At 39.9% G+C, this 13,754-nt stretch overlaps 1 protein-coding gene across 1 annotated transcript; it reads right to left on the reverse strand.

Moving 5' to 3' along the window:
* Window positions 1-239: 239 nt before the first annotated feature.
* Window positions 240-7,199, reverse strand: vsx2 (visual system homeobox 2). The gene is made up of 5 exons (XM_030786697.1): window positions 6,785-7,199; window positions 6,165-6,249; window positions 4,706-4,829; window positions 1,646-1,826; window positions 240-556 (listed from the first exon to the last, which is right to left on the reverse strand). Exons 1-5 carry the CDS (start codon window positions 7,197-7,199, stop codon window positions 240-242), a joined length of 1,122 nt encoding a protein of 373 aa, XP_030642557.1.
* Between the last annotated feature and the right edge of the window lie 6,555 nt (window positions 7,200-13,754).

The following is a 13,754-nucleotide window of genomic DNA, read 5'->3' on the forward strand; positions in this document are numbered from 1 at the left end:
AGAACACAAACCCAGGTAAAATAAGAGTACATTTATGGTGAATGAAATGAGAAAGAAGAGAGAGAGAGAGAGAGAGAGAGAGAAAGTGAACTGGGCACGTTCATAAAAAGGTATTGTGTATCATCAGGGCACGTAGCAGTGTCCTGAAATACTGCAGGAAGAAAGAGAGAGAGAGAGACACACAGAGAGAGCGAGAGAGAGAGAGAGAGAGAGATATCCTCTGAACAGGTAGTGCATGTCTAAGAGCTCTGCTCCTCCTCTTGTGAATCCGAGCGCTCGCTAGATTTTTCCTCCGTCACCACCTTCGGTTCATTCTTGCTTTCCAGTCTTTCACAGGAAACTGTTCCTAGCACTTTAGCGCTGTGCTCCTGTGCTTTTGCCCTGAGAGCAGCAATGCTGTTCTCCCTCAGTTCCTCTTTGGAAATGGGCGTCTTGCAGTCTGTCCTCCTCTCTTCTGCTTCTACCTCTTCTCCCTTCTGATTGGCCGGTTGCTTGCTGACGTCGGACTTCCCGGTTGACGGGACTGCGGCTGCCTCCAAAGACTTTTTGTGCATCCCTGCAAAGAATTGTGGGTATTCGGTTTTAGAAAAGCGTCTGTTGATTGGATTGCCATCTTGAACTGAAAATAGTAAGAAACAAATTTGGGTTTAGCTATGACAAGCTTTTCAAGATAGTGTTTTAATTGTGCAGTCTGATTTGAAAGGGGTTTTTGGTTGAATTCTTTTACATTTGTTATGTTCAGTGGACATTTTGTGTCTTATAGGCAGTAGCAACCACATCTCCAAGTACAGTTCCATAAGGACAGTTTTGGGTATCAAATTCCTAATTCCTCAGTGTAGGAATCATAAAACACTGCTCTGCAGACAGTACCATTACCATATCTTCAAAAAGACATCATCCTAAACTTAACAAGTTCACCAAAGACCGACCCAGGAAGAAGAATATGTTTGTATCACCAATGACATACTTTCTGTTTCTGTCTTGTAAGCAAATACAGCTTTGGGTTGGGGGGTGGGAGTTGGGGGCTATGGTGTAAATACGTCTGGTAGATGAGTCCTGGGCATTTGTTTGAGGAAACATGTTGTTTTTATACAGAGACATAATGACTTTTCACCGCCACAAGGCTCTACCACTGCATGTAAGATGAAAGAAAAAGGAATGATGTTTTCCTGACCAATTTTGCTGCTCTGATAAAACCACAAATCCTGCCAGTTTTCATTAGTTCATTAGTTTTATTAGTGTAGTTGTTTCATGTGTAAAAATGGTCACATTAGGTTTAATTACCATTAGTAAATTAATAGAAAATATAAATGCTAAAATTACTAATGCTAAAATTACTAATGACTTTTCATTATAATGATATAAATTTGTTTGTCTCTACACATTTTTTCTACATTTGTAACAGTTTTCATTCAATTTTGTGTGAATGAGTGTTCTTTTTTCAGGTAAAAGTAAGAGACAATATTATATTTTTTTTTTTTTGTTTACCAAATTTGTTTTCTTTTCCTTATCAGCTCCTTGATGAATCATATCTCAGAATCATTTTAAAACAACTGCCAAAAATGCCAAGTATTAGCATTTAGCAAATTTAGCCCAGTGTAAGCATGAGGTGGAAGGCTGTTGTAGCCGGTTCTTTCTGACTTACCCAGCAGCCAGGGGGCACAGGAGTCCATTATGCCATCCTTGGCCGATTTAAGGATGGACTCGGGAAGCGGGATTGAGTGGCGGACCATGGCGCCATAGAGACCGTACTCGGCCATCACGCTGCTGCGACCCCAACACTTCTCTCTCTTCCTCCACTTAGCCCGACGGTTCTGGAACCAGACCTGAAAAGAGAGGAAAAAAAAAAAAAAGACAGAGAAGAAATCAAATATCTTTCGCTGTCAGGAGGCGCCTGTGTGACGTTCTCGTCTCCCGTTGCTGAATTGGACGGTCATAAACCGTTACCGTTGTAACACAGGCTTGCTGATGTTGAGTAAGAACTGCAAACAACTAGCTCCAAAGACAGGATATTCTATGATTATTTCAGCAAAGGTTTCCCCCCAAAAAAACCCTCTGCCTCACCAATAAACACAAAGAGTAGATGCACTCATGAGTGACAGGTAGCAAGGATAGTATTAAAGCTATATTAAGGGTGAATATTAATGAAAGCCACATAATATTCCTTCACAGTAATCTTTGTGTCTTTTAATTCTCCTGGCTGTTAATTTTATTTTACAGTATAAGGGAACCCACGATGAAGCACACTCGGTCCTCTCAGAATTTTTGTAACTTTACAAGAAAAGGACACACAGTAAATCTGCTATAAAAGATTAGCACCAAACATTCAAATATTTCCACTGCATTTTAAATATTGCATCTCTAAAACATGCAAGATTCTCTATTGTGGTTAAAGAGGGGACATTAGGTGTGTCAGTTAATGTCTTCCCCTCTATAGAGGAGCTTGTGCTAGCCTTCTTCCAGTATTAAGCACCACTAATAGAGCAGTGGTTGCTGAACTTTGATTGTAAGTAGGCACATGATGCTGTGGTTATCGAGTCTTAATCTCTGAGAAAGCCTGGAATATGCTGTTTTGGTGTCGCAAAAGTAGATGTTTAATTGTGTCGAAAATGTTAAGTTAGATAAGGATTTGTGTGTTGAAAATAAAGAAGTATGTATCAAAAAAATGCAGTCATAAACTGTTTTAGCTTTACAACACTCCTTGGCCTAAACTGAAGAGCAAGAAATCACACACGAACAGACATTCACACCTGCAGACCAAAAACTAAATTCAACTTCAGTCCACTAGATTATAACAGAATCACCTTCCAAAACTGCTGTGCGTACTACACGTTTGTTGTGATTTCACCACCATAATTACAGCTACATCGAACAAAAAAACCTGCTGTGGCTTGACTATTCGCAACCCCCCCCCCCCCCCCCCCCCCCCCCCAACCGCTGCCCCCCTCCAACCCCGCCCATGCAGGCGACACGTGCGAATAATCTCTGCCCTTTAGACCCCTCCATGACGCCGAAGCGGATGAATTGTCGGTGACGCATCAGGATGTTTAACCTGCAAACTGCTGGAGTAGTGACGCAATGTCTTCTGGCCGAGACCTCAGGGCTATCTGTCAGCACGCGGAAAGGCCCAAATTGATTTCGTAGCACAATACAGAGTGTTTAACCAGTACTTCACCTCCACTAATCGCAGTCTGCAGAATACAAAAATAAGAGGAGGTGGGGGCCCAGAAACTGTCTAGAGTCCAGAGGGGGACAGACACTGAATGAGAAATTATGGAAACCATTTTCAAATCTTTTTCTGTTAATTCTGGTGATGGCTCTCATTTCTTACAAGATACTTTTTTTTCATGAGAAATTGCTTCTTGGGCGCTCAAAGGAAAGCGGGTGGAGGCAGCGAGGAGAAGCGACCCCCAGGGCACGCCGAGGCTGATTGAAAAATAAGTTAATTTCAAGCCCAATCGATGGTGGACAGGCGGGCAAATATCACGGGAAATTAAACGACCGGGGCCCAGGGGAACACTGCTATTGACCCGTGCTAATAAATTCAATGTAGTTATTTCATTTGAACTCCCCGCATCTCGAGCCATGCCTCCCCTTGGAACTTAACCGGCTCGTCTGATTTAACTAATTACACTCGAAGAGAAAATTGGATGTTAATTTTACTTAGGACTGAAATACACTTATTTATTTATTTCCTTATTATTTATTCGCGGCGAAGAGCCATAATGAGAACGAAATTAAAAGGCACGCCAGCAGATGGATGGTTCAGGAGACACAGCAATCTTCTTCCGCCTTGATTGCTTGATTAGGTCGTTAGCGCTTCTCGCGGAGAACAAATTGTTTCACATCCAACTGCGGTTGATGAGGGATTATCTGTCCAAGCGGGAAAGCTTGAGAAGGGAGTTCTTTTGCTCGAGAGAGAAGGAGACATAGCCAACATTATCACCTGATCGATACGCCCATATAGGGCTCACCTGATGCAGCTGAAATCTTCGAGTTCACTAACTAGCATTTGTAGAACTACCAATGCTGTACCTTCATGAAGGCTATCTCATGGGGCAGTCGCACATTCAGTTTGGGCAGAAACCGCAAAATGCGGATGAAATGTTTAATGGTCCTGTAATGGGACGAGGACAAGAAGGAAAACAACCATTTTCAACAAATTACGGCAAAATAATTTGGTAGATCTATAAACCATGGTCTCAATATTTTGTTATGTCAAGGTCTCGTGGCATGATACCTATGTGTTAGTTGTTGACGAATCAGCAACTTTGCAAGATAATAAAACATCAGAAGCAACCTGCAAACCACGTCAAGGCTATTCCCCCAAACCCACGTTTATTAAAATCAAATGTGAGTCTTCCTAACTGAAATAGTGCCATGTATTCTCTGAGCTGCAGTACTGTGGGCGCCCGCGCGCCCACACACACGCGCACACATTAAGAAGAGACCTGTTGTCTACACCAACATAAAAATTAGCAAATCATCCGCATGTAACGAGAAGATCGATTCAAACAGCGAGCAACCGTTGTACAAAAGAACACCATGAAGAAAAGCGTGGTTTACACTTCAGAGCATCGTTTTTTTCATCATCAAGAAACCATCTTGTTGTTGTGTACCGTCTTGTTATTTCAGCTCGACCACTATATACGGACAGATATCTCATAAGCATAGCTTCAGTTGAAATACTTGTGTTGTAGTTTACCTGTATTCTGTCTTCAGGAAGTTCCGTCTTCATCGCGAGCATTTCCCTTGCGTACACGTCAGGATAGTGTGCTTCGTTAAAGGCCTTCTCTAATTCCTCTAACTGATACGAGGTAAATATAGTTCTGTGAAAAGATTGGACAATATTTCTGAAATCATCAACATCCAGTGAATTACTAAACCGTACATTTTTACACAAATGCAATATACACACAGACGATAGATTTTCAATAATACAAAGCCGGTGTGAAATATTATCAATAATATTCTAACGAGTTCAGTTGAAGCCTTATCTTGAAAACTTTAAGGAAAAAGAAATCACATTGCACCTAATTGATCCTGTGTCAAGTGGTAGCGTATATAAAATAATATAAAATACGTCGTTAAATCCAAATGACTAATCTTTTTATTAGTATGTGCTTGACAACGAAGCTGTAACGTGAAAACAATTTTTTTTATCTAAAATGCAACTCTACTGGATTGCATGTTGGCTCATCTGTGACAAAACTAAACGAATTCAGCAGGTGGACAAAGACAGACGCAGAATTCTCATAACCATAATTTGCTCAAGCTTTTTAGATTTTGTTCATTTGAAATTCATCTGAATTGCGATGAAAAGATCCTGATATTCCTGAAAATGGGTATTTCTGAAAATATATAGTTATTTGGTTTGATGGACTGATACACGCGAAAAAACACATCTAGGTTCTAAATCATTCGACGTTTATTTTCCTTAAGTAATATTTGTTTTGACAGTATGAAAATAAAAATGAAACAAGTGAAAAATTGTAAAGCCTTAAAAGAGTTTTAATATAGATATAAATCATTTCTCTAGTGCTTCCATAATATAAATTCAAGTATACAAATATTTACACAACAATAACACCAATAATTTTCATTGTTATTAATTTTGTTGTTGTTGTTGTTGTTGTTTTGACTGTTGTGGTTATTGTTGTGTGTTTTTTTGGGGGGGGGGTTGTTGATGTTAATGATGTTGGTTGCTAATGTTAAAATTAACTAGTACAATAATAAGTATAGTCACTATTATTAGTATTAGCATGTGGGTAGGGCCAAATATTTCACTGGCTAAATTAAGACATCCCGCTCAGACAACCTACAAAAACCAGTGAGTTGTTGGCCTATAATTTGCAAAAAAATGTAATCCAAATTAACCAACACGGTCAAACATAATTCATTTAAAACGTTATGGGCTTTAAAAAAGAAAATTCTGAAAGAACAAAAAATAATAAAATCCTAAAATTCTGACAAGAGAAAGGGCTTGGCATCCACAAAGTAGCGTTTGAAAGGGAAAGTGATGTCATGGATTTTTTTTTAAAGAGATCTTATTGTCCAGCTTTGAGCTTTCATTTTCAATATTCAGAAATAAATCCGTTCCATCCAACAGCTGGCTACGCAGTGTAAACCCGACAATAAACCGCTACGGCAGCTACAGCACTTACCTGTGTCGTCTTTTCTTCCTTTTCTTGCTCTGGCTCAGGGAGGATTTTGATAGTTTTTTTTCGCTGGATGAAACATCCTCTGAATCTGTAAATGTAGGGGAAAAAACCCGGAAAAATTACTATGGTTACGAATAATAATAATAATAATAATAATAATAATAATAATAAGCAACAACTGTAACTCTTGCTTTCATCCACATTAATTAGCTTATTAGGAATCCATTACCTGTTTACGTGTGGAAAAGATAATAACATTATTATTATCATTATCATCTATAACCGCTTATATACCTATTTAAATGTATAGGTAATGCTAAATCTTGGGTGAGTGGCCTAACACCGTTAACATTCGAACGGATAATATCAGTCAACACTATTTTTTCCCTCACAATGGGACTAATTCAGTGTGAGTTCACTGCATCATCTCAATATCTAAGCAAACACGTACAACAATAATAATAATAATAATAATAATAATAATAATAATAATAAAAATAATAATAATAATAATAATAATTACATACACTGTGCTTTTCGGCATTAAAAGAATTTACATTTTCCTCCCCACAAGATACCAGAAAGATGCTTAACCATCGAATACAATCATACGAGCTTCCTACCTGAACTTGCGGATTGGCTGGTCTCCAGCGGTCCAACTGTCCTGTTGAGAGGCTGCAAGTGGACGTTTTGAGCGTCTGAAAGGACTTCCAAAAATGCTGGCTGGCTATAAAACGACGGAATACCTCCAGGGCCAATTAATCCCATCCCGACCCCAACACCAGCAGGACCGAGCATAGACCTGGCGGCTAGCAAATGCGCTCCTGCGGGCAGAGATTCCAGTGCGCTCCGTGGGGCTGACGACGGTTCTTTATTGAGCCCCAAAATCTCTTGGATGCCGAATCCGGTACATCTGGGCGGATGCGTAGCGCTGCTCTTTGAAAGCTGGTGGCTGTTGTTCCCTCCATTCTCAGTAGGGCAGACTGTTTTCGGTTTGTTTAAACTTTCCGATAACACGGCCCCTTCCTTTCCTGTCATGGTGTGCTTTAAGGATATTCCCCGGTTCAGCCAAAACAGTCTGTCCCTTGTGCACAAGAATCCACAGAGCGATTCGTATGATCCCTCTAGAAAATCTCCTTTTATCAAACAGGTCCACCTCAGCAAGGGTCAAAACTCAGCAGCCAATCAGCAACGAGGAGGCGATTCAGAATTCCAGAGGATGGAGAACGCCGTGCGCATAGTAGCCACTGCATCACCCAAAGAGCTGATTACCTTATTTCAGAGATTAAATGGCGTACCAAATCGAAAGGTAAACAATCGGTTTGAATAAGGCACGGAACCTAATGTGAATTTCAAAATATCAACAAAAGTCTAAAATCACTCAATTTCTTTTTCAGTGTATAGCGCACCATTTTACGCTACTTCTGTCTGAACGGTGTAAATGGTTAGCTTATGGCATCCTATACTGTCCAAGTTGCTTGAATTATATTAAAATAATTTGGAAATCCTTTAAATCAAAATTACAGCGCTAGCCAATTTCACTCCTGAAAATAAAATCCAGTGCATACAAATAAACAACATTCGTCTGTTTTGCCTGTTCAGCTATTTCTTCATTTTCGTTACATATGGTTGTTGAGATCAATGTGCAATTGATCTAACGGGTTAAAAAGAAGAACAATTTCAAGGAACAATCTCGTCGTTTCCCTAAAATGACAGCTGGGAGCTAAAACCAATTTTTTGCCCCTGTAGTCTACCTCAGATTGCTAATCTCCTACCGACATAGATAAAGAGATTTAGGTCTGGGTCAATCTGTATAAAACAACGCAGATATTTTCGTTCGTTTGTACGTGGCCATCACATGTTCTCAACAGACTGCAGAGTCTGGTGATTCAGGGTGCTCAAACAGTGGGCTCGCGCATCTCGACTGTGTGCTGTAAGATACAGGGGTACATATGAGACATCAGATTCTCGGGCTGACTAAAGTAGAGAGAGCAATGAATGCGTAATAAATTAAATGGCATTGTTTTAGGGTAAAAAAATAATACCCTAACTGATGCCACGATAAAGCTAAGAATGGAAACAGAGGGTTACTTTTTAAACGAACGGTTGTGTAATAAAGGATTGTCCTCGCTCATGGTTTTATTTCTAAATTATTTTTTTTCTCACTCTAATCCGCAATACAGACTATTCTATGTTGTTTAGGCTGCCCTCAGTAGACTATTTTTGATTTCTCTGATGACAAAATAATCCAATATTTTTAGCTTGGTTTGTTTATGCTCAAGGTTTCAAATTTCAAACATAATGGCTCTTTTTTACACGTGAAGAGCTACTTGTTCCCTTTCTTTAGCCCTACATTAATGTCACTTGCGATTGTTAAAACTATTAGAGTTAATGAAAGGTTCTGGACACTAGGATTACACGATACAGGAAACGAAATGACGAGGACAAAGTCAAAAATCGATACGGACAGTAGGCTACCTAATTTCACTCATCTAGTCAACTGAGATGCTGCTTCTCCATCCGTCACCCTGTTTTGATACAGTGGTCATATAATCACATCATCATCTACTAGCCAGGGTCTTATCCTTGAGATAAAGCCCTCTTTGGAGACAAATCAGCTTAATTTGGTGCGATTTATAACAAAACCTGGCTGGATTTGAATATCAAATTGACATTGAATTACTAACGCTTGGATGAAGGCCATAAGGACAGCTCAGTATTTTTAATTGAATGTTCTTTCAGATCTCGGAACGATAACATGAAAGGCGACTGAAATATTCTATTCATAATAAGATGGTTATCAAATAAGCAAAATCCGGTGTTGCCTGTAAAGTGAAGCACAGTTAATGAGCACCGTTACTTTAGTACATGGATACGAGTAGGCCTATTTTAAATTACAATAAAATCACATCATGTTTCGTCTTGCCCTTTTATTCAAACGTCCTTAATGATATTCATTGTCCCGTGCACTCCATGCTTTTTGCCTTATTGCAAAGAAATCGAAATGTGGCGACCCAAAGTGCGAAGTAAAAATAAAATTTGTGAATTTATGTTGTTGTCTGAAGTATCCACTTGACAAATAGAGCACCCGTGAGTGTGTATCTAACATCGGAATATACTGGACGTAAACTTGTGCGCACTTGTTTGAACAGACGGCAAAATATATCCTAATTATATTTCAGATTGTTTTTATATAACGAGTTCTAATCAGCTATTACTAAATTACAGTGGGATTTGATTCGTTTGGAGATAATTTGTGGCACAATTTGGACATCTGGACAGATAATTACTGGGAGATAATTTATGGAAATGAGCAGCGAGCCGTTGATGGCGACAGAGATAACACCAATCTTATCAAAGCTCCATGTGCTAATGCATAAATAAATGTCATGATTCATATGACACCAGCAGAGCGCGAGGCGCGTGGCTTCGCCAGAAGAAGACAGCACAGCCAAGCGTATTGGGAGGCTCTTGACCGAGTGGTCCCACGAGAGAGTTAACGATATGTTGGTTTTCTGGCTAATTAATAGTTAGCGTGCGATATCGAGTTCTGATCTACAATTTACCGAGATCTGGTCCGGTCAGATTTAGACTGCTGGAGTGCAATAGTAAATATAGTGAATATCAATGGGCAAGGCCTTAAACGGGACTTCTTGTAATCGATTATTCTTCGAGATTAACGAGCTACTTCAAGATGGAAGTGTGAAACGTACGAATGACTTTACCAAGCGTTTTCCAAAGACTACATGGACCTATATTTAGGAGTGACTTGAAAGTGTTGTGTTGTTTACTCCACCCCCGCCTGATGTTCTGATGTTTGCGGGGGGGAAAAAAGTAAAAAAAAATTAGGCAACAATCGAATGTCAAATTACAACAAGATTTTTTTTCCATTGTGTGTTGCCATGACTGTAAACTATCAGGCTACAACATTTAAAAATGATCATAACAAAGCATTTAAAAGAACTAAACTACTCTTAAATGTAAACACTACTTGAGTTGAATGTGTCCAGAGCAGCAGCAGTATGGTCCATGGCCTTATGTATGCGTTATAGGCATATGTTCATTGTTATAATTGCCTCTTTTCAGATTAGCCGCTATGTTCCAGGTAGCATTGCGCACCTCTTATTTAAAAGTGGCCAGATTTTTTACCTCAAACTAACTTTTCTTTTGTCACAATGGCATAAAATAAAGTAGTGTGGTCCTAAAGATATCATCACATTTAGGAGCCATGTCATGTGAAATGCACCGAATTGGAAACGCATCAATGTAGGCTAAATTAGTGTAAATGAAAATGTATCTGTATGCCTACTTGTTTTGCGTGTTTTCTACTCCAGTAGGTCAACGCAATACCACAGTCCCAACGGGGATTCAGAATCTCCGCCAAATGGTCCCAAACTACCGATGCATGTGCATTTTCCACTGTGCTTTCAACTACCTTATTTAACACCTCTTCTGAGTTCGTTCAGTCTGAAAATATTGAGACATAATGTTATAATACAGAAGAAAACAATATGCTATTGTATTCCAGTTGAGATAAACTGGAAAGGATAACTCATGTTTCCAAAAAAATACTTTAAATATGTGTAGGCTGGCGGCCACTAGACGACTTTAGAATCGGAAAGATTTTAGAAAACACATTAACGTTAAAGCAGGAGTCGGTTATCATGTTAATAATGGACACAGGTGTTTCACGTTTTTTACGAAGGATGCTAAGAAAACACGTCACAGTTGATTTTAGGATTGCGTTTACGATGCTCTTAGAGCTATGATGCTGTTGGACAACAAGAAAACACAGCCTTGATAAGTAATAAAGATGCACTGTAATTATGTTTGTTTGTGTGTGTGTAAAAGCGATTAACTCTCACAGTTCACACACACACATACACACACACACACACACAAGCTGTTTTTAGGCATGGTCTCAGAGGCAGTATGTCACTTTATTATCTGTTCATGATGATTCTGTGTTGGCCTGAATCCATGATAATTAAGTGAGGCTTTTGACTATCACTTTTCCCTGACAAACTATGAAACAGTGTGTGAAAATTTGAATAATACAAATATTGCGAAGAAGAGGGCGACTTGGTAGGCTACATAAGAAGAATGCCACGAACATACAAAAATCACGTGGAATTTTTTTTCTTTTTTTGTTTGTGCCCAACCTGAGAAAGTCAGTCCACGATTCAGACACAACAGAAAGTGCAATAAAAAATAAATGTGTGACTGAAAGTGCATTTCAAACTGAATCCATCCTTTTAAGGAACAGTAATTTATCTCCGCTGTTCTGACAGTGTTTAAACGTAAAAACCTCACCACTTTCACTTTCACAGCACTGAGAGTTTAAACGTTTAAATTCAGCTAATAACTGCAAATTCTCTGTCAGAATATACCCTTATGAGGATCGCACGAGAAATACTAAGCACGAGAAATGAAGAAACCTCTAAATGTGTAGTCTGTAGTAATCCGAAGCACCAAAGTCATATTTTACGTCAAAAGTTAAAAACCCGGGCCCACTGATTAAGAGGGACCAAAATATTACCGTAGCAATTACACAAGCACCAGTTGAAACTAATTAGAAGCCATAAGTGGAAATTTCATTAGGGGTAATGAAGAAATCAATGTTATCAAGATATGCTAATGACGCATCACCCAGTCGAGATAAACCCATCTATTCACACAGCTCTCCGCGAGTCGGAGCGGGCTGTCAATTACAGACGCCTTTCTGCCCTCTCTGCGACTCCACTTCTGTTGTAATCTGTGCAAGGCTTTGTTGTTTATTGTGAACGGAAAGCCCACTCTCCCTCCACGGCTTTTGATAATCCATCTACATATGAAAATGACTGCATCCTGATTTACATGCATAAGAGGGACAGACTAATAAGGTTGTAGATTAAGGAAAGATTTAGCTCAGTCATTCGTGCAGATTGTGTTGCCTATCAAAGACTGGAAGATCTGATGGTGGCAGATTAAAAGGCAAACAGCTGTTGCAAAATTTGTTATTTTCTTCAATCTCCCTGTCCCCTCTCTCTTTCTGTTCCATGACATGGCGAGGACCGCTTTTAAATCGGAGTTAGCGCTTAAAATGAAGCGAATGTTCTGGAGTGAAAGTTCTGGAACGAGTACATTACTATAGATTATCGTGTTGATATCCGAACGTATCTTCTTAAAATCCATTTCAGAGCATTTCAATCAGTTAAATAAGAGGAAGAACAGACCCCTGTCTAGTACAGAGGACACAGTAGCTTGCACGTTATGTCATTTCAGTTCCTGAAACAAACACGGCGTTTGACTTTGAATGCGACTGGAGGGCTGAGTTGTTTTGGCTGGAGATACTTGACATCTATTTGTCTTTAGAAACAGGAGGAGAACTTTCACTGCCAAAGAAGGTCACTGCTAGGTAATGAGTTTTGAGACCAGCTATATTAGGGACATAGCATTGCATTAGCCCTGCCCCTTTGCAGATTGCCAGAGCTTGTGATTTTTCACACAAGGCAATTTAAATGAAGGATCACTGGACCCTACTTAGTCATATATCTGCATTTGCCGTGAGCAATGATGAATGGATCTTAACGCTGCATATAGTATTTTTCATATTCTAATCCAACGTTGGAACGAAAATGAATGTAAAAGTGCATCCAGCAAAGCATACGACAAAGCATACAGGCATACGAGTATCACTGAGGAATCATATTTAAACCGCTCTATCGGTGTAAAAGTCATTATTGTCAAAGAAGCCAATTTCTAGCTCGTATCTAGTACCAAAAAATATGGTAATTATACCCTCCAAAAAGCAACCCGGGAGATGATTTTGAAATGAGTGCTTATATGTCTTCGAAAAAGTGACGTGGAAGGTGATAATGAAGCTCGTGAAACTGCTGTAGGCTGTAGCCTTGCAAAACTGCTGTAAGCACTGTTGGAACAGTGCTAGGACTGCAGCTTGATAACTGCACACACATCTTGTGCTGAGTCTAGCTGGAGAGAGGGAAAAAAAAACACCAACTCAGCGAAGAGTTTTTTCCCCTTGTGTGCTGCCAAGGGCACAGTGACCCCCTGATGCAAAGTGAGTTTGCTAGCTCCAGTTTTCTCATGGTGCTCTCACAATGGCGTGTTTGGGAGCTGCCCGCCGGCATTGCTTAATTAGGCGAGGAGTTGATTAATTTGCACTAATTGACAGCTAATTAAAGGCCTGAGGGCTCATCGGATTGACGTTTGTCAGGGCAGCAAGGCTCGCCGAGGTCAGGGCAGTGGGTTGTTTATGGCTGTGCTGGTTTTTCTTTCTTCCAAGGGGAGACAACCCCACCGCGGGGAATGACCTCCTTCTTCTGGAAGACGTCTGGAAACCGACCGAGGACTCGGGTTGACGGGCAGCTAATGGAGGCAGATACCATAACGTGCACATAATGCCACTCGTTGTGGTGTCAGCATGCTGACCGGTCGATTTGCACTAGTCAATGTACAGCAAAACTGTCACAACGAGGCGGCGTAACAACACGTTAAAATCAACAAGTGCAATGAAATAGCTCCTTTATAGCAACAAGTGCAAATGAATAGCTTCTTAATATCAACAAGTCCGAACGAATAAGCTCCAAAGAT

The sequence above is a fragment of the Chanos chanos genome, chromosome 1, assembly GCF_902362185.1.
Source record: "Chanos chanos chromosome 1, fChaCha1.1, whole genome shotgun sequence".
NCBI classification, from domain to species: Eukaryota; Metazoa; Chordata; class Actinopteri; order Gonorynchiformes; family Chanidae; genus Chanos; species Chanos chanos.

Coding starts and splice junctions, on each gene's coding strand:
- vsx2 (XM_030786697.1), bottom strand. CDS start 7,199: ATGACAGGAAAGGAAGGGGCCGTGTTATCGGAAAGTTTAAACAAACCG. Junction 4,830..6,164: donor AGGAAGAAAAGACGACACAG/GTAAGTGCTGTA, acceptor ATCTTTTCACAG/AACTATATTTACCTCGTATC. Junction 557..1,645: donor CTGTGCCCCCTGGCTGCTGG/GTAAGTCAGAAA, acceptor AATTCTTTGCAG/GGATGCACAAAAAGTCTTTG.